We start from the raw sequence: 26,616 nt of genomic DNA on the forward strand, positions 1-26,616 counted from the left end.
ATAAAGGTTTTATATCTTTACGTTATAATCATTCCTTCTTAATGTTTGACAGGATAAAGGTTTATCCATTTTAGATATCATTAGACTATCAGTAACTTCTCCAGTGTTTTCCCCCATTAGGTTATTCCCATCCAGGTATTATGTCATTGTTCTTGTTATCCTATAAAAGAGTCTTGCTGTCTAATGCTCAATGCTGGATTCTTTGACATGATAGTTTCGTCTAGTTTGGTCCCAGTAAATCTCTCCATTTAATAAACTATTAAATTGGTCTCTAATCTCTGTCTTGCTTAGTTTCTCTGTCATTACACTTTCAGGCCTATGCTCTATGACTCCACAAAAAAAAAAAAAAAAAAAAAAAAAAGGATCAAAAGTCTAATGCTTTATCATAGAACAAGCTAAAATTTGTGTCTATGTGAGGATCAAAATAATCGGACTGATAGAATAGCCAATAGTTGCCAAGCTTTCTGGAACAATTATCTTGAAATCTTAGGTTCCATGTTAGTTGTACAGTCAAGACTGTAACAGAGAAGAGCTGTGGATTCCTAAATGAGAGGTCTTCCTAGGAAACTGGTTACAACTTGGAACTAGTCAGTGGGGTCCCAGTCTCAAAAACATGTATAAGGGGATTAATTGCTTTTGAAATTCTGAGATGCAATAAATAGGAGGAAGAAACTCCACCTCTATAGAAAGAATGCATAGGTATTCAGAGACTGTTTCCTGCCTGTAGATGGCAATGAAAAGAAAATCCTTTTGATCTGGTGAATGTATATGTATATAAAAGGCATTAACTGACCAGTTGCCTATATCAATCTTTCTTTCCTAGTGGAGATTGTAGCAAGAACTGGTGGCAGTTTCCTGATGAGGAAAGAGCCTTATAATAGGCCATATGAAACAATGATCTGGCACAATTATTATTTCCAATATTATTGAATTTATTCTCTCCTATTTTTAGATGAGGACATAGTAGAAGTGGAGCAACTTAATAATCTTTAATAGGTCAGAAGAGTCAGCATGTTTATTATCAGCCATCATCATTGCAACCAATCAAGCAGCAAATTTTCCCAGCCACTGATGTATGTGTGTCCTGAATGCAAAGTAGAAATATATCAATAATCCTGCAGAAATGAATTTTTTTGGGGGGGGGGATTATTTATAACTGGCCCCTTTAAGCTTGAGCCCACTCTCCCCAATAAATTAGATAATCTCTAAAGGAGTTAGGTAGATAGTCTTACAATTCTAAAGTTATATAGGCCATTTCAATTATAAAACCACATGGAATTATGAAAAGAATGCTTCAGTCTCACTACTTTCCATGAGTTTCCCACCAATACCTCATAAATTAATCTACACTAATTCTAACCTATTTTATTTCACTCATTAGATAGCTATGGGAAAGAATTAACTAGTCATTAGAAAGCACTTTGCAAGTAAAAATCATAGTCAAAATGCACTATCTGAAAATTTTCAAAAACCTACAAAGAGGTGATGAATACATAAAAGTTCTGACATTAACTTTTCTGTCAGTAGCTTGGCAAAGTCTACTTTTATGCACTCTGAGACTTCTAAAAATCCATGTTAATATAATTACAATTCACTGAAAAATTAGCATGAAATCCAGTTTGAAAGCTAAAATCATTCATAGCAGGGTAATACTCCATTTAATTATAAAGATTAATTCAACCTTCAGTCATTGGTGCTTGCGTTGGGTCTTTTCATTTTTCACCGAAAACACAAGATTCAAATACCATCTGGTGCAGTAACTGCACACATATAAGCAGCATCTCTTTGGGTTGCAGATTTCATTTCAGGCCAGAAATGATACAAAGAGAAAGGAGGAGAAATGAAGAATGGCAATTGTGATTTAACATGAAAAATGAAGCTTGATCCAGAGATGATGATGGTCTATCCTTTCCTCAGGTGGCCCATGGCTTCCCTACCATCCCACCTGCCTTGGAAGCATACAGGCCACATGTGCTCACACCATTATTAACTGTTTTCTGAAGTAGCTAGGTGACAACAGGTGTGAGGGATCCAGCTAATGGAATTTTAACTATGTTATTTCCATGAGCAGGAGGAGGTGAGCAAGCTAGATTACCTTTGGGAAATAGTTTAGTACTTTTCCAACTATAAAATTCTCTTTGAAACAAAGGTCCATTTATTAACATCAACACTTTTTAAGCTATGCTCTGTGGGTACAAGGCATGAATAACATCATCTCCAAAGAATTAAAATTTAGGTCACCCAAAAGGCAATATAAAGACACTCAGTAGGCTTGAATAAACTCCAACCTACTACCATCATATAAGTACATATGAGAACCAACCTAAGAGAGATCAGAGAGATATATGACCAGTTAAGGAGTTTGGGCCAGTCATATAGCAAGAAATGACCAATGAACAGACTGCCTACTCCACTGGTATCATGCAAGGTCAAGAGATCAAAAGAAAGCATTCCAGAATATTAAATGATCCCACTACAGAGAATTTATGAAAGGACATGGGCAAGAATTCCATTGGAGGGCAAACTATTGAAGAGTTACAATCTAGGTATATCCAAAACAATGAGATAATTGATTCAATTAAGTATTGCCATGCTTTTAAATTTTGCATAACCTTTTGCTGTAATCACTATATTTTAATTACACCAAAAAAAAAAAAAAAAAAAAAGCTTTTTTAAAAAATAACACCTGATTTAGTGGAAGCGATCAGGTGCCCAGCTGTCTTGCAAGTAATGGGGATTTAAATGGGGGTTCCTCACCTGTAAAATAAAGGGTTAGATTAAATGGTCTCTGAAACTTCCCAGATGTAGAGCTATGATTATCTAATCCTGGATTTGTGTTTGAAATGCAACTGCATGGGAAGAACAGGAGAAAAAATCCAACCCCTTCTCTGATGCTTTAAGTAGAACACAAGATGAAGTAATTCACTTTTTGAAAGTTCAGTTTTTTAAGTACAGTCAATCAAATGTCCCTGAAACCAAACAGGGAAATCCATTGATAAAACTAGATGGTGTTCAGTGTTCATTTGCAAACAACTCCAATTAATATAAAAGTGATAGAATCTAAAGCTCTGCTACTCACATGTCATCATTGTTGGACATGTGATTGGCTGAGGTCTTCAAGCTAGATATAGAGATCATTACATTATTTCAGGGTTTTTTTTTTTAACCCTCAGAAAGAATAGTGAAACATGTATAAATCTAATCTTTTCTCTGTCACTCTATTCAGAAGTGGTTGTTGTGGGTGGCCTACATGCCAAGTTTTGAAGCAGACCATGGCTCAGCTCTAAAAAGGCAATCTTAGGAGGCAAGCCTAAATTTCCACTTATACTCAGGGCAAAGCAACTAACCATAGTTAGGGATGGTATAGGCTATTTGTAAACAGAGACCTAAATGCCATCATCAATTATTCATCTCTCATCAAAGCTGCTGTGTAAGAGCTGACAAAGCCATTTAATTTTTATTAAAGATTTAACCTAATAAGAAAAGGAGGAAGGAGTTCTTTCCCTACCACTATTGAAATTAAAGTCCCTAAGGGTCTGATTAAAATGAGGCCAAAAGCCATCTGAAATAAGCAAGGGAAACCCCATTTCCCTGGTCTGGGCCCACATTACAAAATAAATTGTTCTCCAGCTTCAGTGCAAAAAAAGGAGCTGCTGGCATGGCATTTACTGCTAGAGAGAAGAAGAATCATCAGAGGAGCCCCTCCCCTTGCTGGATTCCACTGTATTCAATTCAGTCCTTCATTTTCTTCAAGCAAACTAGAGTCATATATATACTGAACCCCTAACAACTAAATAACTGATCTTCAGTAAGGGAGGGGTGGTGAGGAAAACCTTTATCTTTTTAAAAAATTTAAATAAAATGACCATTCACATAAATGCAGGGTTTTTTCTATTTTAAAATAATGTTTATTTTTAAATGTTTCTGATAATATTATTGGATAAAGACTTAAAAAACTTACCTGTATCATTTTTCAGAGTATGCACTATAACATCTAGTCAAAGAATTAAATGTATGCTTTTATTATTATTATTATCTTGTAATAGCTAAAGTTCATATAATTCTTTAAAGTTTCCAATGCATATATATGTATATAAAATTTCATTTGATCCTCACGCTGTGAGATAGGTATTAATTTCATCCCCATATAAGCAAATTGGGACTGATCAAAGTTTAGGGGCTTTAGTGGCTTTAGCCAAAACCCCATAGCTAGTATTTGAGGAAGAATTTAAATTCAGGTCTTCCTGACTCAGAGTCTATTGTTCTATTCCCAAAATCTCGTAGATTCCCCAATTTTAATAAATACTCTTGTTAATAATAATATCAAACTTCAGATAGTTCTTTAATGTTTAAAAAATGCTTTATTTACAGTAATTCAAACCCCACCATTAATGTAAGATAAATATGACTGATATTACTGAGCATACCCATAGTAGTAAGGAGTTGCCTAATCCATTAAACACACAGTTATATTTGGAAAAAGGAAGATAAGATGTAGTTCAAGATGCAGCCATATGTACTAATAACTTGCATATTTGCAATACCTCTGAACACTCAAAGCATTTTCAGCTCTGATGTCTCATTTGATTTACACAAATCACTCATCCATAGAGGTAAGCCAGAGTTATTATCCACATCTTGCAAATTAGGCTTAAAGTAGTACAATTAAAACTTCTAGCTAAGGTGCTTTAATCAGAGGATCTTAGCTTTCTGACATATACTCAAAAAAGATCTAAAATAACTCCATGCCAAATAATCATTAAAACACTCAAAGAGAAATTCCCAAAGAGAAATTGCAATAAGTACCTTTTTCTGATCCTAATAAGCCCAGAATTCTTAAAGGTCCAGATGAAAGCCAAAATTCTGCAGACCCTCTATTCTAGGGAAGCCTGGGAAAGCATAGTTAAACAAACCTGAAGCTTGAGATGCTAGACATACCAGGAGAGGTAGAAGTCAGTAGCATGAAGTCAGAAAATCAAGATCAACACCAAACACAACCTGTCTCAATCAAAGTATAAGACGGTCAGGAGTCTAATCTTAGCAAAAAATATAAAATCAGGAAGGCACTGAATACTATGAATAAATGGAACATGCCCAAGAGGTACACACAGAAAAAGAGAGTAACTTCACAGTAACCACTTCTAAGGGAAAGATGGCTTGGCCATGACATCAAGATTATCTCAAGAAATCATGCAAGAAGTTTTCTGTTTTGTTTTGCTTTTTAATGAAAATCTAAATTGATTAAGAGCCTTGATGGAAAGAATTGAAAGGAGAATAAACAACTGAGAATATAAGACAGAAACTTTATTTAAGAAATGTACTTCCTGAAAATTAAAATGGAACAAATGAATTCAATGGATTTATAAGAAAATAAGAAACAATAGAATAAAACCAAAAGATTAGAGAAAATGTAAGTTATCTCATATTAAAAATAAATGACACAGAAAACAAAAACATGTCAAGGAGAAATTTTAAATTTCATAATAATCAGATTTCCTAAAAACCCACGATTAAATAAAAAAAAGGTTATATCATATTTCATGAAATAATAGGTGATTATTTCCTATGTTTATTTTAACAGAGGATAAAATAAAAATAGAATCTACAGATCATCTCCTTAAATTCTAAAATGAAAATTCCTAGGAATGCTTCCAAAAAAAGAAAATAAAAATAATGAAACACCATACCAAAACTTTTGGGTGGGAACCAAAATATTCCTTAGTTTTACCTATTTCATATCTCTCAAGACTTTTCAAGAAAGGAAACTCACTATATCAATGTAGGTCAGCACCTTCTCTACTACTTGTAGTCTTAGAAAGTTAAATAAAGCAATGAATGATTAAATAACTTGTTCAAAGTTACACACCCAATCCATATCTGACCCTGAACTAAGGTCTTCTTGGTCCTGAGACTAGTTCTCCTCCCTCCGAGGAAAAATCTCATTTATTCAAATAGATAGTAAACTGAAATCAAAGGGATTATATAGATTTGATAAACTCAAAGAATATACAAAGTAAATGGGTTCTTCTATTGGGAGTAAAATATTTCAGTTCAGATGAGCAAAAGTTCCTAATTTCACCATAGGTGACATTCCCAAATCTGTGAGGAAGCAAACTGGAAATTAGGGACATGTCAAAGGTCCACTTTTCCTCTATCTTTCTGCCTTCCAAATCTGTTCTCTTTTTTTAAGATGAATTCTCTATACACTGACATGTTACCTCTCCCTCCCATTTTACAAAACTTGAAAGGATTATATAAAGTTGACTATTATTATAATTGTAAATAATGATGAAGATAAAGTATGTTATGTGCCTGTGAGTAATGAAATATCAATATGCAAATAAATAAGTAAAGGGGACAGCTGGGTGGTGCAGTAGAGTTCAAAGCTAGCCTCAGACATCTTAAAACATGCTATCTATCTGTGTGACCCTGAGCAAGTCACTTGATTCCAATTTTTTCAAAAATAAATTAAAATGCAAATAAAGAAATAGAGATTTATTCAAAAAGGCAATGAAGAAAAACAGTGAGAGCATATAGATGGGTATGAAAAAATTATGAGATATTTGTAAAAAAACAATCCTGTAGGAAAAGTAGTATGATGTCTGAAAAAGAAAGTAGGACATAAAAGTGAGGAATAACATATGGAAATTCCACATATTCCACTAGAATCTATGTGACCGATTAATGGCAAAATATTGTCAGGAGATACAAAGAATGAAAAAGCATGAATGGTCTGGCATCTAGAGGGTTTGCCAATATTGATGAGATTATTGATCCATTACTGAAGAAAAGGACTTTTAAAAATGGAGATTAGGGGAAAGGGAAATCCATTCCAAGAATGAGCAAAGGGACAGGATGGGGAGAACAGAGCAAGAACAGAAAAGAGAAAGGTTCAGAATTATCATTAAATATTAATTAGTACTCAACCAAATGTAGCTAGAGTCTCTGCTTGTAGGTCTATATCCTCTTCAGGGGTCCTCAAACTTTTTAAATAGGGGGCCACTTCACTGTCCCTCAGACTGTTGGAGGGCCGGACTATAGTAAAAACAAAAACTTTGTTTTGTGGGCCTTTAAATAAAGAAACTTCATAGCCCTGGGTGAGGGGGATAAATGTCCTCAACTGCTGCATCTGGCCCATGGGCTGTAGTTTGAGGACCCCGAAAATAATCTGAACCAGCCCCAAGTCTTCTACGCATGTGTATATTAGAGAACTAGAATATTGTACATTGTTACATGCCTCTGGTTAGCTACTGCCCCAAATATTCCCAAAGTGCTTAAAACCAGAAAAGAGACAATTTAAAAGTTCAAGTGGCCTTGTCATTGCAATGCCTTCTCCTGTGGCTTTCACAACTGAAAATACCATTCTCTCTTTTCTCTTTTTTTTTTTTCCTTTTGTAGGCAGAGTTAAGTCATACAGTGAGTGTCTGAGATCAGATTTGAACTTAGTTTCTCCAAGACTGATGCTCTATCCAATATTACTCTATCTTGAAATATAGCATATATAAAAGTACAGAGGTGGCTTTATAAGTATAATAGCTATTTGATTGAATTAAGGAAGTAGGAATAATAACTATGATTCAAGTAAGCCACCACAGAAAGGTCTGATGGCTGTACTTGGAATCAAATCTTTGCTCCCCAAAGTTATATTGGTACTTTTAAATAGACTGGGATATTCTTAGTATGGGGCTAGCACCAAAATATTTACCATATCAAGATTGGAGGACCAAGAGACTTAGCATTATCATCAATGACAAATAATGATTAGCATCCATCTAAACATAGCATGGACCCTTAAGGAGTTGTGGGCTTATAATATTCTCAGGAATACAAACTATCCCCAAAGACTCCATATCTATAAGCAAACTAGGGAGATAATGAAGAATTCAGCATTCTTACTGCCTTTACAAGGCATAGTTAGCCTCCAAAGTGACATGTTAGCTCTATTTTTAATTAAAATATTTTACATTATATTAAAGATAAATAGACTAACCTTAGATGTATTTGAAGTATGACTATCAAAACTGGGAATTCAAATTTCTTACTCTGGGAATTATTTGAATTCTGGTACAAGGGAACTTATAAGAAGTCTGGGTCTTTTTTAATGCTTTATATATCTATGGATAGTTATTATTCTAGTTTAAATGAGTTCATTGAGTAAATGGGCATATGGGGAAAATAACTATAATTTTCCTTTTTTTGGTTAATTACATCTATATTGACAAGAATTTATTGTTTAGTTCTAGACAAAAGAATGATTATTACCTATTTCTCAGGTGGCTAAGTAGAGGAAGAGGCAATTACAATACCTCTAGGATAAGCAAAAAATTCAGCAACCATATAAAAGTACTGAATACAGCTTACTGCACCAGTCAGTTCTGAGTCAGTCCTTATATTCCTCTAAGATTATCATGAATAAAATTGTTTCTATCCCAGTGTAATGAGGGCCTAAAAAAAAAGAAAGGGGGAGAGGAGTACAACCTGGACTCCCTTTGAAGGATCGATCCTTTTATAAAATGTACCTTTTTAAAAGATAATTCAGTCTTTTTGACACACTTAAGACCAACAACACTTAAAATAAAAATTAAATTGATTTTGCAAAACTATGAGATGTTCTCTTAGATTTGTGGTCACTGCTTCCCCACAGGGCCCTGCTTTTGATTTTTTAACTATAAAACAAGGGAGTTAATGGTATAACCAACAGAGCTCCAGGACAGTAGTCCAGAAGACCTCAGTTCAAATTTCTCCTCAAACATTTACCAGCTGTACAAGTCACTTAGCTTCTATTTACCTCAGTTTATCAATCTGTAAAGTCAGAATAATAATAATACTTATCTGCCAGTGTTATTATGAAGATCAAATGAGATAATAATGATGAAGTGCTTAAGTTCTACATTTTGTTGTTTGTCATTCAGTCATCTCAATTATGATACTATTTTGTGACTCAATTTGGAGTTTTGTTGGCAAAGCTACTGGAGTGGTTTGCCATTTCCTTCCCTGGTGGATTCCTTTTGTCAGGGAAAGGTTGACTGATTTTTCCATAGTCACAGAGCTCATAGGTGCCTATATCCACTATGAATTCAGGTTTTTCTGACTCCAGACTCCATGCTCCATACATTGAGCCACTGGCTACCTCCAAGTGTTTCATAAATTTTAGTTGTTATTAAAACTTAAATTAATGCATTTCCTTCTTTTCTTGATATCTGACTCTCGTGTTCTCTCGAGACTATGTGAGTTTTTATCACAAGTGGTTTAGATGTTAGCTTCACTTAGGCTTTTCACAGTTATGTTAAGATCTGGAAAATGACAAGTCCTAGAACCAGGTTAAAGACAATCTCTTTCCCCTTCACCCATCCCCTGCTATCTGCCAGTACTGCCTGGATTATTAATGGAACTGACATCTTTGCACAATTGACTGAGCAGTCCAGCAGCTGGATAACAAGTGGGGAAGCTGACAGCAGCAAATCTAACCCCAAAGAGATAAGCAAACGTGCTGCAGCTATTAGTTCATCTCAGGGTAAAGAGAAAGAATCCTACATGGTGTTAAACCTCAACATAAAATTTCCAGATTTCTCAAGGAATATGCCCCCTTTTCCAACAAATTTATGATGGGGAAAGGATGGGAGAAACAAAGAGGCAGAGGCAGGTCTTACTTCAGAATAGGGAAATTCTTCCCCAGAGACAGTGGCTAGAGGGCTAAAATTGTAATTGAGAAGACCTCATTTCAAATCTACTGCACTTCCTACCTATGTAATCTTGGACAAGTCACTTAACCACTCAGCTTCTGTCTCACCTCCCTCAATCATAAAGCAAAAATCCCCAAAATTGTTAAAAGAATAAAATAAGATAATATTTGCAAAGTACCTGGCATTTTTTATCATTGTTGAGTCATATTGATCACTTCTGACACATTGTGACCCCATTTGGTATTTTCTTGGAATGAGATTTTTTCTCCAGCTGATTTTACAGATGAGGAAACTGAGGCAAACAGAGTTAAATGACTTGACCAGAGTTTTGTAATTCTGAAGCTAGATTTGAACTCAAGAAGATAGGTTTCCTGACTTCAAGCCCAGTACTCTATTCACTATACAACCTAGCTGCTTCTTTTTATGTATATGCATATGTATACACATATAAATATATACATATATAGCACTTGTTTGTATGTATTGTATTTATACATGTGTGTATATATATATATGTGAGTAAAAATATGTAAGCAAATTTCTAATTCAAATATATTGTATATATTCAATCATTTCAGAAATACTCAATTCTTCATGACCTAGTTGGAGGTTTTTTTGGTAAAGATACTGAATTGTTTTATCATTTCCTTCTCCAGTTCCTTTTACAGATGAGGAAACTGAAGTAAACCAAGTTGAATGACTTGCCCAGAATCACATAACCAGGAAGCATCCGATGTAGATTTGAACTTAACTCTTTCTGACTCCAGATTCTGCCCTCTTTTTACTGTATCATATAGCTGCCCATATTGTATGTGTGTGTGTTATATAATATATATATATATATATATATATATATATATATATAGTCTATATATGTGGATGTTTAGGGAAGGAGGAAGGAAGGAAAGAAGGAAGGAAGGACGGATGGACAATACCTTACAAGTAAGAGGCAATATGAAACAGTAGACAGAAAACTGGCTTCACAACAAGGATGTCCATTTTCCATAATACATAATCCCTGAAACTATGGGCAAATCACTTAATTTTCAGGGGTCTGGGAAGATCTCTAAGATATTAAATTGTCAAAAAATTGCTGAACTAGACCAATAGTGAGAATCCTAGATCAAAGGAATGTCTGGCACAGGGCATACCTACTTAGTTGCTTGGGGATCATATACCTAGACAGTGTAGAATAGTGATTGGAGAACTTTAGATAAGAAAACCTATGTTCCTGTACACAAATACTGTTTCAACTCCCTCAATGTTAGGGTCCACCTTCTAAGAATGTAATGATACAAGTTCCCTAGAATGATGAAAACACAGCTCTAGGTCCTTTCTTTGTTTTAATGGACTGGATCTAGAATCAAGAAATCCTCAGTTTGAGTCCTGTGACTCATTGTCCCCAGTCTTGGTTGTAAATCGGTGTTGAAGAAGGCTCTATGGGGAAAATATCACCCAGTCTGCAGCTTTGTCACATACCCGTATCTGTGATGTTTGTACCCCCCTACCTGATAACATCACATATAGGCATTTGGGGAGGAATTGAAATAAAAAGGTCCAGTCCCCTTCTGCTGACTTAGACCAGTCCAAATTGTCTATATCCGATTACAAAAGCTATCAATAAAAGCCAGCTCCAGCTTGAATCCCTTGCTTATCTCTAGTGATCAGACCATCTATGTGCTTCTATCTGGACATATTTTAATAAACACTTTTTTCTTCGTCCTGAGTTTTGCTTCACTAATCAGAGAGAAAGACCAAAAATTTATTAGCTTGTGATCCTAGTGAATCATTTAACCTCCCTCATTTATCTAATCCTGAAAATGGTGATAATGATGGCTCCTACCTCCCAAGCTTTTTATGAGGATCAAATGAGATAATAAATGCAAACCTTAAAGATCTATATAAATCCTAGTTATTGTTTCATTACCCTATATATAATATATGTATATGTACATATATGTATGTATATGTATACATATATGTATATATTTAAATATGTGTATTCTCTAGAAAGAATGCAAATTTCCAAGTGGAAGGGGCTATTTCATTTTTATCTTTATATTTATATTCCCAGATCCTATCATGGTGTCTGGCATATAGTAGATATGTTTGTTTGTTTGCTTCATTATCTAAAACTTTAATTGATCAATGGTCTTATTCTTCTGGTAAGTCCCTTTAATGTTGTAGATCAAAACCCATTCATACCTACCTACCTTAGCCATGTTTTCTCACAAATACCATTCCAGGGATCAACCCAACATTTTGGAGTCCTTCCTTATACCAGGAAAGAGAGTTGCATAATTTGGTACTAGCTTGTGAACAAGAAAATTAAGCCTTAAAATTTTACTATCTGGAAATAAAACCAGGGGATACTTTCCATCATTTATTAAAGGTCACTCTCCTGTTTCCCACTTTGAGAGTACTTCTTAGGTCATGTGGCTGTCTCTGAATTGCTTTCCAAAGATATAATAATCCCTTGTGTTTATCTTGTGCTTTGGAGGTTGAAAAGTGCTTTCACATGTAATGGCATTTGATCCTCAACACAATCCAACAAGCCATACAGAACAGTTATTATGATCACTTCTTTACAGGTGAGAAAATGGATCTTCAGAAAGTTCAGTGACGTGTTCAACATCACACAACTTTTTAAGTGGTAAAACCAGGTGTAGAACTCTAACTTCCTTGCAAAAACAGCATTCTTTCCACTATACCCCACTCATCTCAAACTATCTTTCCCTCCTTAGACATCCCCCTAAAAAAATCACACTAAAATATCAGATTTTGATTGATTAACCAGGTTATTAACTCTCTAGTATGTACTCTTGATTCTCCTGGACTTTCCACAATACTACAGAAACCTCCTCACCCTGTAAGTTTACTTCACCCTGGCTTTCTCACACAAAACAGGACATCTGTTTTAAGGTAGATGCCTTAAGGTTCCCAAAGTATTTTGCATTTATTAACCCATTTGATTCTTATTATCATCCTATAATATACTGCATTTATTGGTAAGAAAGAAGAGAGACTGTGAATGCTTATATTAATGATAATGAAGATGAGAAGGAAGAGGATAATATTTTTATGTCACCTACTATGTTCTAGGTGCTATTTTAGGAACTTTACAATTATTTTCTGTTTTCATCCTCACAACAGTCCAACAAGGTACATGGAGGAAACTGAGGTAAATAGAGGTTAAATAACTTACCCAGCTACTAAGGGTCACAAAAGACACTGACTGCAGGCCCAACACTCAATCCACCTATTTGTCCCTTTGTCTCCTAGAAGTATATACAAATATTTAAAAATTATGGACCATGTGTTTGCATGTGTCCATTTGCAGCAAGAAACAAATATTATGACGATCTCAAGTTGGAATTAACCCACTAATCTATATTTATGAACATTTCTATTAGCATAGAGTGCCCCATATAACAAGAATGATAGAGCTATGAAAAGATTACAGAAACATCAAAGTATTTCTTTGAGGTAGAAAAGGTGATTTTTGGCATTTGTTTAAAAGCCTAAATCTGAAAATGTTAGAGTTAAAAGGGACCATAGAAAGCTATGCATAATAGAAGCTTGAAAATACACTAAATGTAAACAATATTCTATCTTCCAAGCCACAAAAATGTTATCCATTTATTTTTTCTCATATCTCCAAATATTGTTATCCCTTCCCAATTTTGTCCTCACATTTTTTCTATCATGTAAATGGATATATGCAAGAAACATGATAAAAATTATCTTGGTTCAAGTTCTTCCTTTGACATTTTGCTATGTGGGTGACTTTATGCTGGTCACTTAAATTTCCTTATCTGTAAAAAAGAAAAGTGAGTTAAATTCAATGAGATCATATTTAGATCTATGATTCTGGAATTCAATTAATTAGTATCTTTATTCCTCTTATTTTTTTCATATTACATAATTAAAAATATAACTAATAAAGTAAAAATATGTAATAGAACCAAAAAAGAACTAAAAGGAAAGAAGCTTAAAACATAAAGATGGGGGAATCCTTCTAAAATTTTAATAATTGCCTGGCAACAAATTTCTCAAAATTTATTTTAGAATTCTACTATCATTAATTATTAGAGAAATGAAAATTAAAACAACTCTGAGGTACACCTCTTAGAAATGGCAAATGCTAGAGGGGATATAAAAAATAGGACACTAATATATTACTGATGGAATTATAAACAGGTCCAATCATTATCGAGAACAATATGGAATTGCATCCAAAATATATAAAAGTACATACCCTTTGACCCAGAAATACCACTCTTAGGTTTATACAGCAAAGAAATATTAAAAAAAAAAAAAAAGAAAGAAAAAGAAAAGAAAAAAAGAAAGAAAGAAAGAAAAAGACCTATATGTACAAAATATTTATAGCAGCTTTTTTTTTTGTGATAGCAACTGTGGAGAGGCCCATCTTGTATGAACAAGGCATATGACAGGGCCTCTTGAATACATCCTATATGCTCAACTACTATGGATTTCCCTTCTCATCAATAGCCTTGCCTTTCCATTCCTTTCCAATTGTTCTATTCCTCCCCATGGGAATATAAGCTTTCTTGTATGCTTGTATTTGTATCCTTAGCATTTAGCACAATTTCTGGCACATATTAAAGGATCAAAAACGCTCGCTCACTCACTCGCTCTCTCTCTCTCTCTCTCTCTCTGTCTCTCCCTCTCTCTCTTTCTCTCGCTCTGTCTCTCTCTCTCTGTCTCTCTCTGTCTCTGTCTTTCTCTCTGTCTCTGTCTCTCTGTGTCTGTCTGTCTCTCCCTCTGTCTCTCTCTCTCTCTCTCTCTCTCTCTCTTGTCTCTCTATCTCTCTCTTTGTCTCTGTCCCTCTCAACTGAGGAGAAGCCTATCAATTGGGAATGGCTGAACAAGTTGTAGATGATTATGATGGAATATTATTATGCTATAAGAAATGTCAAGCAGGATGATTTCAGAAAAATCTGGGAAGACATATGAACTGAAGCAAAGTGGGGTGAGCAGAACTAAAATTTTATACAAAATAACTGTAATAACATAATGACAATTAATCATGAAAGACTTAGCTGCTCTGATCAATACAGTGATCCTAGAAAATGCTCAAGGAATCATGAAATACTATCTGTGAAGCAATCTTGTTTTACCTTCTTACTGTGTGTCCTTTGTTGCTTCCAACTAGACTTTCAGATACTGAATTTTTTAAAATCTCTATCAAGACATCTGTCCAAATACTTTTGGAGCCAGACTGTCATATCCAGTATGTTAACTCTCCTTTCTCAGTTTTGCGTAATTGCAAATATGATGAGTGTACCATCTACGTTTTTATGTAGCCATTAGATTGGGTTACAATGGATTAAAATACTTATTAAGTACTTTGAAAAAAACCTCCATAGAGAGAACTGATGAACTCAGAACAGATTGAAACATATTTTCTCATATTTTCCTTATTTTTCTTATTTTTTTCACCTACCATAATGAGGTTAATGTAAAAATGTGCTTTGCATGACTTCATATGCAAAATGGATTTTATATTTCTTGCCTTCTCAATGAGTGGGAGGAGGAAGGGAAAAGAGGAGAAAGTTAAAACCAAATGTTTTTTTTTAATTTTTGTAAGAGGCATGCTGTCTACTGACTTACTTGTTAATGCTAAATAACTCAAGAGCTAATGAACTTTTACTTGAAAACTAAACTTTGTGAATATCTAAAATGAAGTACTGTAACCTCACTATAACACAAGTCATAGCATGCCTTTAAGGTTAATGACTTCCCTTTTACTAGAAATATTCAAGTGAGACTGGGTTCTTCTTGTCAAAGATGTAGAAAGAATTAATGTTTTAAATAATGGAGAGAGAGCGAGAGCAAGAGCGAGAGCGAGAGAGATTTTTTAATCCCTTAATATATACCAGAAATTATGCTAAGTGCTGATGATATAAATACAAGCATACAAGAGAGCTTACATTCCCAAGGAAGAAAGAAATTTCTCTCCAAAAGGAATGGAAAGGCAAAGCTACCAATGAAAAGAGAAATCCATAGTGAGTTGAGAAGATAGGATGTGTCCAAAAGGCTTTGTCAGTCAACTTATAAATGCAGTAAACATCTCAGTGATTAGAGGTATCTGTATCTGTACCTCTATGTGGATATATGTATGCAAATATGTTTCTATTTATGACAAAAAAAGGCAAGAAGCAATTTTGCAGGTATATTTAATTTGCATTGTCTGGGCCCTTCATAAAATGATTGTCCAAGCTAAGGACTCATCAATCTTGAAACTGGGCCTCAGGTATTCTATGAATCTCAGAGAAGTTATATATGAATATATCACAAATTAATATAATGGCAAAAAGTCGCCATATTAGTAGTCCCAGTAATAGTCCCTTTTAAATGGTCCCTTTTAGTTACTTTATATGTATATTGTTTGTTGGCTTTTGTAAATCCTATGCATTCCTTGAATATTCTGTGTGAAATAAAGTCTATTCCATACCCAGTTTTCTTGTGCTATCTTCAGTACTTCTCCAGAAGATGGGAATTCCTTTTACCTATATTTGGAAAAACCCTGAAGCAAACTACAACCAAGTGTAATTTTAGAGATTTCCTAGATTAAGACCAAGTAGGAACAATGAGTCAAAAAGGAAAACTAAATTTCAAGGTGTCAGTCTACAGGATCGGATCCAGTCTAAGTCAGCCAGAGGTTCTTGTTTTTGTTTTGCTATTGTTGTTCTTGTTTGGGGAGGGGGGTGGGGGGGATATACGGGGTGGAGGTGGTTCTAGGCCATCATGGATCATACATAAAATGAAGGGACTGAACAAAATGACCTCTAAGGTGCTCTCTGCCTCAAGAACCTATTATCCCACTGACACTAGTTACTAAAATGGAATTTCATGCAAATCACCCATAAGGACCCCAAAGACATTATGTTGGTAACAATCTAGTCCACCAAAGTACAATTCAATTAAACCCACATTGGAAAATCAAACAACAAAGCCAGACATTTATGATACATGTATAATAAAGCTGATTGAAACTTTACAATTTGATTTGATCTAAGACTATATGTTGCAGACAAGTTACTTGTCTACTTAGTGGAAGGAGTTGCCATAATTAGTGTTCCTCATCAATTAAATCCCAGGTTCCAGATTCCTTCTCCACACAAAGCAAATAAAATTATTTTCTTATATCTTTAAAGTGTCTCATAATGGTTCATGTAAAGAAGGTCATTCATTTTTATAATCAGAGAATAATTTAATAATCAATTAAAACCACAAACCCTATGTGGTGGCTCCTTACACAGACATCACCACAATCTGCCACCACCCATGACTGTCTTCTTGTCCACAAGACCACTGTGGCTTACAAGTAGAGGAAAGGAGGAAAAGGTAAGAGTACAAAAAAAAAAATAAGAAAAGTAAAAGTATATTGGCATCCTTAGGCTCCAATTTCCTCATCAGTAAAATGAGGAAGTTGGATTAGATGTTCTCCATGATCTCTTTTAGCTCTCAAATGCTATAACTAAACATTTCAAAAGAAGCTTATTTTTGGTATTTGGACAGATAGAAACTTAGAGCTTAAAATCATTATTCTTCTTTATTCATCATCCTATTCAATATGAAAAATATTATAACACAGGTACAGAACAATCAAAATTCACTTTCATTTGCTACTCCTGATTCGGTCTTCCTTAACTTAACATTCCTAAATAAAGATGGAAGTTGCAAACCAAGAAGGAGGAGATAAAAATCATACCAAGAATATAAGGCTGGTAAGGTGGGGAGGCAGCTGGAGAAGCATGTATCCAAAAGGCCCTACCATACAACTTGTACATGCAGGAAATATCTCAGTGTATCTGTCTCTATGTGGATGCATATTTATAAATATGTTTTTATCTATGACAAAAAAAAAGGGAAGAAGTCATTTTTGTAGGTGTACTTATTTTACTTATTTTTAAACTTATTGTTTAAAAAAAAGTCAAAAATTCACAGACTAAAGGTTAATCAGTTACTGATGGTCAGATGAGTATTAAGTCAAAAGAAACAATATAGATAGAAAATAGTTTAGGGAAAAGCTCAAATTTCATGGAATGTGAGAACAAAAGGGACCTTAAAGATTATCTAACTCACTTCCTTCATTTCAAGATGAGTAAACTGAGACCTACAATGATAAAATTGCACACAGATTTAGTAGCAAAGCTAGGATGAGGTCCCTATATTTTTAGGCTCCCAGTTTGGGGTTCTTTCCACTGGGATGCATTAAATGGGCTGAGAAAGAAAATAGCTCAGGATGGTGAGTGGGATGTGGCGGGGAAAGCAGATAATTAAGGAAGAAATGTGGGAAACTAGTGGGTCTTTTCCCTTGCCCTGTTTATGATTTCATTTTTATTCTCATTGGAATGCCTTCCTTCTCTACCAGTTGGAACCCCCAGTTCTCTCAAAGGAGCATACTTAGTCTTTTCCTTATTATAGTACTACCACTCATAGCCAACCTTCTACTTCTTCATCCTTCATTCCACCTTCAATGTGACTGTTCTCCCTACAAGCTCAGAATCTACTTTGTAAATGTTTGTGTTTACTTATCTCTGAACATATTGTTTCTACCTTAAGTTTATCTTCTGTTCAGGGCAGAGAAGGCTATCATATTTGTCTTTATATCCCTAGCACCAGGTATATGCAAATATACAATATGCAAACTACTCTCTACATATAAGATTCATAGAGTGTAAATGGAAGGTGATCTCAGAGAGAACTTGAAAAAAAGTAAGATTTAGATGAACTTTGAAGGAAACCAGAGAGCCAGGAAGCAGAGTAAGGAGGAAGAGCATTCTAGGCACAGGGGTAAACCAATGAAGAGGCACAGAATTGAAAGATAGAGTGCCATGTGAGAGCAAGAGCCAAAAAAGAAAAAGTTTGGGGTACTATTCAGTGCTTCTCCAGAAGTTGGGAATTCCTTTTAGCTATATTTGGAAAAATCCTAAAGCAAGCTATATCTAAGTCTAATTTTAGAGATTTCTTAAATTAAGACCAATTAGAAACAATGAGTCAAAAAGGAAACTATGTGCAAAGGGCTAAAGAATAAGAAGATCAGAAAAGTAGGAAGGGACCAGGTTATGAAGGGCATTAAATGCCAATTGAAACCCTAGAAGTAATAGGGAGCCAATGGATGTTTTATCAGAGGGAGGTGAGGACAATCCCTTTGTGGAAATTCCATTCAATGTCCCAAGATCAAATTTATGTGCATAAAGCACTTAATAAATTGCAAAGCACCTCTCTCAAAATAATCCCATAATAAGGTAGGTAATACAAATATTATTCACCCAAATTTACAGATGGGAAAATAAACTCTGTGTCATGGGCCATACAGCTCCTAAGTGGCAGAACTAGTAATCAAATCAAGTTCTGATTCCTAGTACTACATTCTCTGCTTTGTTTTTGAAGCTATAATGGATCTGCAGCTGCATCCAAATACACTATTGTGCATGGGAATCATTACAAAATGACCTCAAAGTTCTTAGTACTTGGATCAAGAAAAAAGATTAACAAAGATTGTTTTTTAAATTGTTTTACAAGTTGTAACAAAAAGAGGGCTGACCTTGGACTTAAGAAGACCTGGTTCAAATCTATCCTTCCACACATATTAATTAACTGGATATATTTGGGCAAGTTGCTTAACTGTTCATGACAGCCAGGCCACTTTTTAAAACAGAAGTTATAGAGACATGGCAAATCTGTGTGCATTGAGGGAATTATCATACTACACACTTCTGGTAAAATCAAAGTGCTGACAAAAAAAATCAGGACCTATTTGTGCTTTTAAAAAAATTAACAAATCCCTATGACCTGATATTTATTTATAATAACTTTCTAACCATTTTCAAAGTACATGATCACAAAAAGATTACATTTCGTTCACAAGACTAGTTTTTAAAAATACCTTACCATAAGATCTAGAACTGGAAGGAATTTTTGGAATTTTAATAGCTGGGAACAACATTGAAAATTAAAAAGATAATGTGGCTTGCCCAAGGTTAGATAAATACAAAAAATTCAAATCCAGATCTTTTGATTATAAATTCAATGTTCTTTCAACTATACCAGACTGTAAACTGTTAAATAATATAAAAACTATTCATGATCTCTTTCTAGAGGTGAGGAAGAAGTCAGAGATAACCAGTTTATTCTTCCCAAGAAGTAAGGCCACCATTGCTGATTACTCACCATTAATTGCCTCCAGAAAGTAACAGGACAAAACATTATCAATAAATTTCCTTCTTCAAAACATCACCACTGTTATACAAGTCATAATAATAAGCTCTTGCCCATTTTCATTCTCTCTCTTTTGTTTTCTTCCCAGTTTCAGGAGGTTCATTACTGTGGAATATTGTGGTCACCATTTAATGCCATATAGTACATTGTCAATATAGGATCTTTAAACTGGTAGGAAAAGTAGAGCTTCTTCCTTCTCATTCATTATTTTCCAGTTTTTCTTATAAGTTTCCCAGTGATTCAGCACTAGTCTACTGTGTATACTGTTAACTGATGAGAAATCTTGGGCATAGGGGTAATAGTTTAAAAAAAAAATACAAGCCCAAAGAATAGTGCCAAGGTTTACCATGGGATGAGAGCAAATTATGTACCTCCACCTAAAATGTAGGTGAAAGTAAAGAATTTCTTCTTAATGTAGGGATTATTAAATAGGAACAGAAAGTATCTAGAAAATAATCAGAGATTTCCATGTAAAATTCAAGTAATTAGTAGGTAAAGCTCCCCCATTCTTGTTGGTTATTAAAAGGCAATCAAGTCAGATACAGCAGAGAAAGAATGACAAAGAAAAAATAATAATTTTCAAAAAACAGACAAGAAACAAAATACTGCATAAAAGTCTTTAGCTCTTTAACTATGTATGTTCTTTTCAAGTACCAAGAGCTCCATCCAGAGAACTTCTTGAGAATTGCACTTTATTTATTCCAGAGAAAAAGAAAAGCCAAATCTTTTGTAGTCCAAAATAAGACCCACCTTCATCCACCCTAGAGAGCCCTTCTCTTTTATTGGATGATGAAGAAGCAGCATCCACATTTTTATTTTCATTTTTTGAGCATTCTGATATTCCAAATACAATCAGCACTTCAAGATGCTTCCTGAGGCTTCCTGGGGAATCTAAATAAAATGATAAATAGGTGCTTTTTCTTCTTCTACCTGTTCTGTTCATCTCTAAGAACTCTCAGGTCATCAGAAGCAAGTACTTTGTTAAAATAATAACAATGATGTAGCAGCTTCCCCAGATGCACAATGAAATTCAGAGCAAACCTGTTGGCAAACAGGAATATATAATAAGAATAGAATTAAGACTACTTCTGTGTAAAGTGGGATCCCCAGTCACCTTGACTAGAATGTCAAACAGTGATGCAGCAGATCACTTTCAACCTTTTGCCATGTCCCTGAGATAAACACTGTATGGGCTTGTTGAAGAAGAGGTTATTGTTCCCAGGACATTATGTTTATATCACTCACACAATTCACATACTCAAGTCAGGAGAGGCTCTTTTCTACTAGAAGGGGTCAGAGTGCTAAAAAAAAAACCAAGCTATGGTAGTAATATTCATTTTCTCTCACCACACCATAACAACCAAAGATTCTCTAAAAGAGACTCCAAATGCTTAAATAAATGAAAAAAAATCTTCTCAAAACAACAAACATCATAATGCTGAGAGGTCCCCCTACCCTTTCACCAGCTTCATACCTCAGAATGTAATTTAGTTCCCTCTGTGAGAAGCCGCTGCCCATTCTCTATAAGATGATGGACAGTCTTGACTGACAGGCTTTGGGGAGGGGCAAATAAGACTTAACCTTTATTCTGTTTTCCCCCCTTTTGTTCTTTTTCACTGTCAAACACCAAGAAAGCTTTTCATGTATGTTGACAGAAAAATGCGCTGAAGAGATTACAGCCCTGAGGTGGGAGGATCCTTGCTGACACACCATCCACTCCAAGGGCAATGGGTAGGGAATATACAGTCCAAGAGCTTGGCTAGATTCACTGAAGGACAGAATTTCCTTCAGCACATAAAATAAGGTAGATTATAAAGTAATGACTTGGGGAAAGGGGCAGAGCTCTATTCAGAAATAAAAGTGATATGAATACAAAAGATGTCCATTTAAAAATTTAAAGAAAAGAAAATGATGGGATTGGTTGCCACAGGTAGTGCATGGTAATGTCTCATTACTCTGCAGTAATGCTATGTGTATGAGAACATGTCAATCAGAATACCTCATATTTAATGCTGGAAAACACTTCAGAACTCATCAAGGCAGCTAGGCAAGAGCTATTATTCTATAGAATAATATAGAATGAATGCTGGAACTGGAGTCAGGAAGAACTGAATTCAAATCCAGTCTCAAACACTTTCTAAGTGTGTGACACTAGGCAAATTACAATCCCTTCAGTTTCAGGTTTCCCAACTAAACATAGGAATGATAAAAGTACCTACACTGCAGAGTGGCTGTGAGGATCAAATCAGATAATGTTTGTGTAGTGCTTAGTCCAATGCATATAATGGGCAATAAATAAATAAACAAACAAACAGATAGATAGATAAATGAATGAATGAATAATCAAGTAGATAAATAAATGAGTGAATGAATGAGTAAATAAATAGATATATAGATACATAGATATATAGATATATATACACACATACATGCATAATGTCACTGCTGATTAGGCCAGAAGCTTTTATCTGTTCCATTTTTGACCTGAGCCAGTTCATCTCTCTTAGGTACATAGTAAGAGCTTAATAAATGTCTGTTGTCTTTCTTCCTTTCCTTCCTTAATTTATTTACAGACAAGAAAGCCGAGTCTTAGGAAGCTTGAATGACATGCTCACAATCATACAGTTAATAAGCAGCAAAGCTGCAAATTTAGAGTCAGGTTTGGAAATGGAAAATTGCTCCTTTTCCACTGTACTAGGCTTTGATCACTTGAGGGCTATCCCTAGCAGAGTCACTGAAGCTTAAAGTGATCACAGAATCATTAAACTGGTAAGAACCTTGAAGTTCACCTGATACAACCAACCCATTTTATAAATAAAGAAACTGAGACATAGAAAAGTTAGATATCTTGCCTAAGATCATACAGGTAGTCTTACTGGTCATGCTTTTTGGGTCACCTCTGAAAAATAATGCAGCAGGATGTGTTTCATTTGCTTACAAAGGCAGCATCATCCATGGAACCTAGGGATAACACTGTGCATGCAGCAGAAGGACACAGAGCCAATACAGGGTTTTCCCTTTTCTTTTGTTGTTCAGGTCTTTCCTGCCAGCTGTTCCTCTTAACTCCCTGCTGTTCTGCATGCTGCCATATACACTAAGAGGCTTATGCAAAATCACTGGCTAACAGGAAGTGTGGCTAAACAGAATCACTCCTAAAAAAAACTGAAGACCATGCTATAAAGTCTTTCAAAAAACACTAAAATACATGAAAAACCAATGGTTGCATCAATTTGGGCAACTCCCAGTATGGGAACTCTTTGCACAGATCTATTTATGATTTAAAACATAGGATCTAAAGAGTCCTTAAACTGAAGTCTGCAATACACACACATGCACACACACACACACACACACACACACGTGTGTGCGTATTTATGTGTGTGGATATATATGTATATATGTTTGTGTGTCTGTACATGTGTCTATACAAATGTGTATATGTGTGTATATTTTGATGTGATTGATTTCCTTTACGATCTCATGTACTTTATCATACACATTCAAAAATCATCTTTTCGAGAATAGGTCCATGTCTTCACCTGGCTGACAAAGGGGCGTGTGACACAAAAAAGGTGAAAAATCCTTGTTCTAAAGAGATTATGAGGTACAGAGAGGTTAAATCATTTGCTTTGGATCATACAACTAGAAAATGTCACAGTTGCGATATGAAGCTGGGTCTTCCTGAGTTTATGCCCAGCATGCTATCCACAATACCATAACCACTATAATTTTGAAAATCCCATTAGAAAAATGAAAGGGCAGGACTCATTTCCTCTTATTTCCAGAGAGTAAAATCTATTTGTACATTCCAAAATAGAATTTAGTTTTATAGGTGTTTAGAAGCTTCAACAACAGTGCAAACATCAAAACGTTAAATCAGAATCAAGCATGAAACCACTTACCAAAAAAATTTTAAACGTGAGATTTCTTTACCTTTTCTCTGGCTCGCCTCTTTGTCCCTGCATCCATCCACTCATTTTCTTTATCCAGCATGTCAATGAAGGCCCAGCGAACTCCTTCAATCAGTTCCTCCATCTAAAAAAAGAAAGTCACCCTAATAAGAAAGTCTAGGCATAAGGTAGAAAGACAGAAGGCAAAAGGTAGACAATGAGAAGATGTAAAAAGCAGGAACCTCTGAAAGAGAGCTTCAGGGCCGAGCCCCATTTCAGGGAGACACAGTTTAATGAAAAGAGAGGTGCCTTCTTTGTACTGAGACTGGGACATTCCAGAAAGACCCTGCAAAGAAAGACTCTTCCTCAACTCAGCAGAAGTAGAGAGGAGTTGCAGTGACTGCAGCATTTACTTCTCCAAATCATTTCAAGGACCAGCAATAAACAGATTACATGAAGAAATTACCATAACTCCTACCTTGTAACCTAAATCTGCCTGTGGCTATCTAGCTCTGACAACTCATTTCAATTTTCTATAAGGGCTGAAGGAGAAAAGAATAAAAAGTCAAAAAGTGAACACAGAGTTGGGTATTTCAGAAAAATGACTGAAACTGAAAAGATCCAGAGTTAACAGAAGGCCAAGTAGAATGACAAGGAACCCTGAGGGAAAACTTCTCCCACATGAATCAGAGCTGTTCTGGGTACCCCAGTCAGTTCTTTTTAAGTTTGATCCCTAGGGCAAACCAGATATTTTCTCAGTATCTTTGTTCTTATCTTCTCATTCACCTTATCTCTCTCTCTTCTCTCTCTCTCTCTCTCTCTCTCTCTCTCTCTCTCTCTCACACACACACACACACACACACACACACACACACACATTTTACAGAGGAGAAAATTCAGAACCAGAGAAATTTCTTACCTAAAATTAACAAAGGAGCCAAATGCAGGAACTAGGATTCAAACTCAAGATTTAAGGGTTGGGTGTTTTTTTCCTGGAAATAAGAAAGGAACCTTCCAGGTCTTGGGGGGACGGGGGGGGGGGGTCTCTGATTTGGCTCCAAAAGGGGGGGGGGGAAATATAATAAGAAAGAAAAAAGTTCGATGCCTAAAGTAGGAAAACAAAAAACAAGAAGGGTATTAGAAGTAGAAGACCACCTCCGATTGCAATCAACCACTAAATATAGAGATTAATCTCACTCACAAGATTAACACTCATTTTCCAGCCCTTAATAATTACACTGAAAAAGGTGAGATAGTAAATAGTTCTTGTCCAGGGATCTACCATCATAGGGAATTTCTCCATCTTACAAATTGGAACTAGAACCTGTTCCCATTGTCCCTGTCCAGACTACACTCTCTACTTGTTCCCTCAGTTTGTTTTAATGCCAAGACAGTATTAATATTTGTATACCTAGATGCCACTGAAGACCCTAAAATTTAAAGCAAGAAAGGGAAAAGAAGGGAAGGAAAAGGAAGAAGAATTTACATAATAGTTACTATGTACCAGACACTGGTTAAGTGCTTTTTACAAGTATTTGCATTTCATTTGATCCTTACATCAATCCTGTGAGGTAGGTTCAATAGAAGTTCAATAACTTATCCAGGGTTATATAACTAATAAGTATCTGAGATAGGATTTGAACTCAGGTTGTCCTGACTCCAGGTCTGGTGCTCAATCCACTGTGACAGATAAAAGGACTTATCTATTCCAATTCCCTCATTTTTACTAAAAAAAAAAATTTGAAGTCCAAATGAAATGCATATTCTTCTACCCAATCTGATCCTTGGGATTCTATCTACATATGCTGAAAGTCTCTGATTTGGCTCCAAAATCTGGACTCCAGACTCAACTTTACTCATTGTCTTTTTAGTACCTTGAGATAGCTACCATTTTTTTCTACTAATTAATCAAAATCATCACTGATTATATATAACCTATTTCACATATGCCTCATTAGCAGGAAAGCACTTCCAGTCAAGCTGGGGACCCATCTCTGGCCCCTCCTAGACTGCCACTATTCATGTATGCCCCATTATTGACACTTGAGTTTCTGGAGAGGAAATCTTTTTAATTAATCTTAGAACAAGATCTTCCTCAAATCTGGTTTAAGCTTGGTGATAACAATTAATTGGTAAGGAATTAGCAAGATAAAATCTAGATGCTTAGATAAGAATTTTCTACTTTTTCTGGACAAATGCTTATCTCTGCCTTTCTGAGGTTTGGTATTTTTGTTGTTCTTTTTTTTTTTTTTAAAGGGAAACAGTTTCATAGAAAAGGAAGCTGTGTTTGAATTGTTTTTCTATCCCACAAGCTTATTTATTTGGAATCATGTGTCTGATGCTTTACAATAATTGGTAGGAAGGGAAAGACTTCATTTTGCAAAATTATAACCTGTGATATAGCAGCCAGAGAGAAAATCTCAAATGGCATCAGGAAAGGAAAGAAGAGAAGCTACTGTAGGTATCTGCCTAATATGACTATTCTAGGACAGTTGTCCATATGTATAGCAGGTATTATATACAAAGCTATATAACTAGGGCATAGAAGCTAGAGCTTTGTCCATGGTCCTGACAGCACTTTCATTCCTTCAGTAGCATAAAATTAACAGTTAAGCATAAAGACCTAATTATTAAGAATAACTTGTTAAGACATGATACCACCAGATAGCATACTAGAGTGACATCCTTCCCTACCCCTTCATGCTCTCCCATTCAACTGCATACAAGCTGAGATGGGTCTGCTGGGACCTGGATTTGTTATCCTCCCCCATTAGGCCAGTGTTTCTCCTCCA

General features: G+C 35.2%; 1 protein-coding gene across 1 annotated transcript in view; it reads right to left on the bottom strand.

The window, feature by feature from the left end:
- PHEX (phosphate regulating endopeptidase homolog X-linked) overlaps positions 1-26,616 on the bottom strand; it is a 259,922-nt gene that overhangs the window by 94,607 nt on the left and 138,699 nt on the right. The window contains exon 12 of the mRNA XM_003763504.2: positions 23,868-23,969. Coding sequence (XP_003763552.1) covers positions 23,868-23,969 — 102 coding nt within the window. The remainder of the gene's footprint in view (positions 1-23,867; positions 23,970-26,616) is intronic.

The sequence above is a fragment of the Sarcophilus harrisii genome, chromosome 3, assembly GCF_902635505.1.
Source record: "Sarcophilus harrisii chromosome 3, mSarHar1.11, whole genome shotgun sequence".
Classification (NCBI taxonomy): Eukaryota; Metazoa; Chordata; class Mammalia; order Dasyuromorphia; family Dasyuridae; genus Sarcophilus; species Sarcophilus harrisii.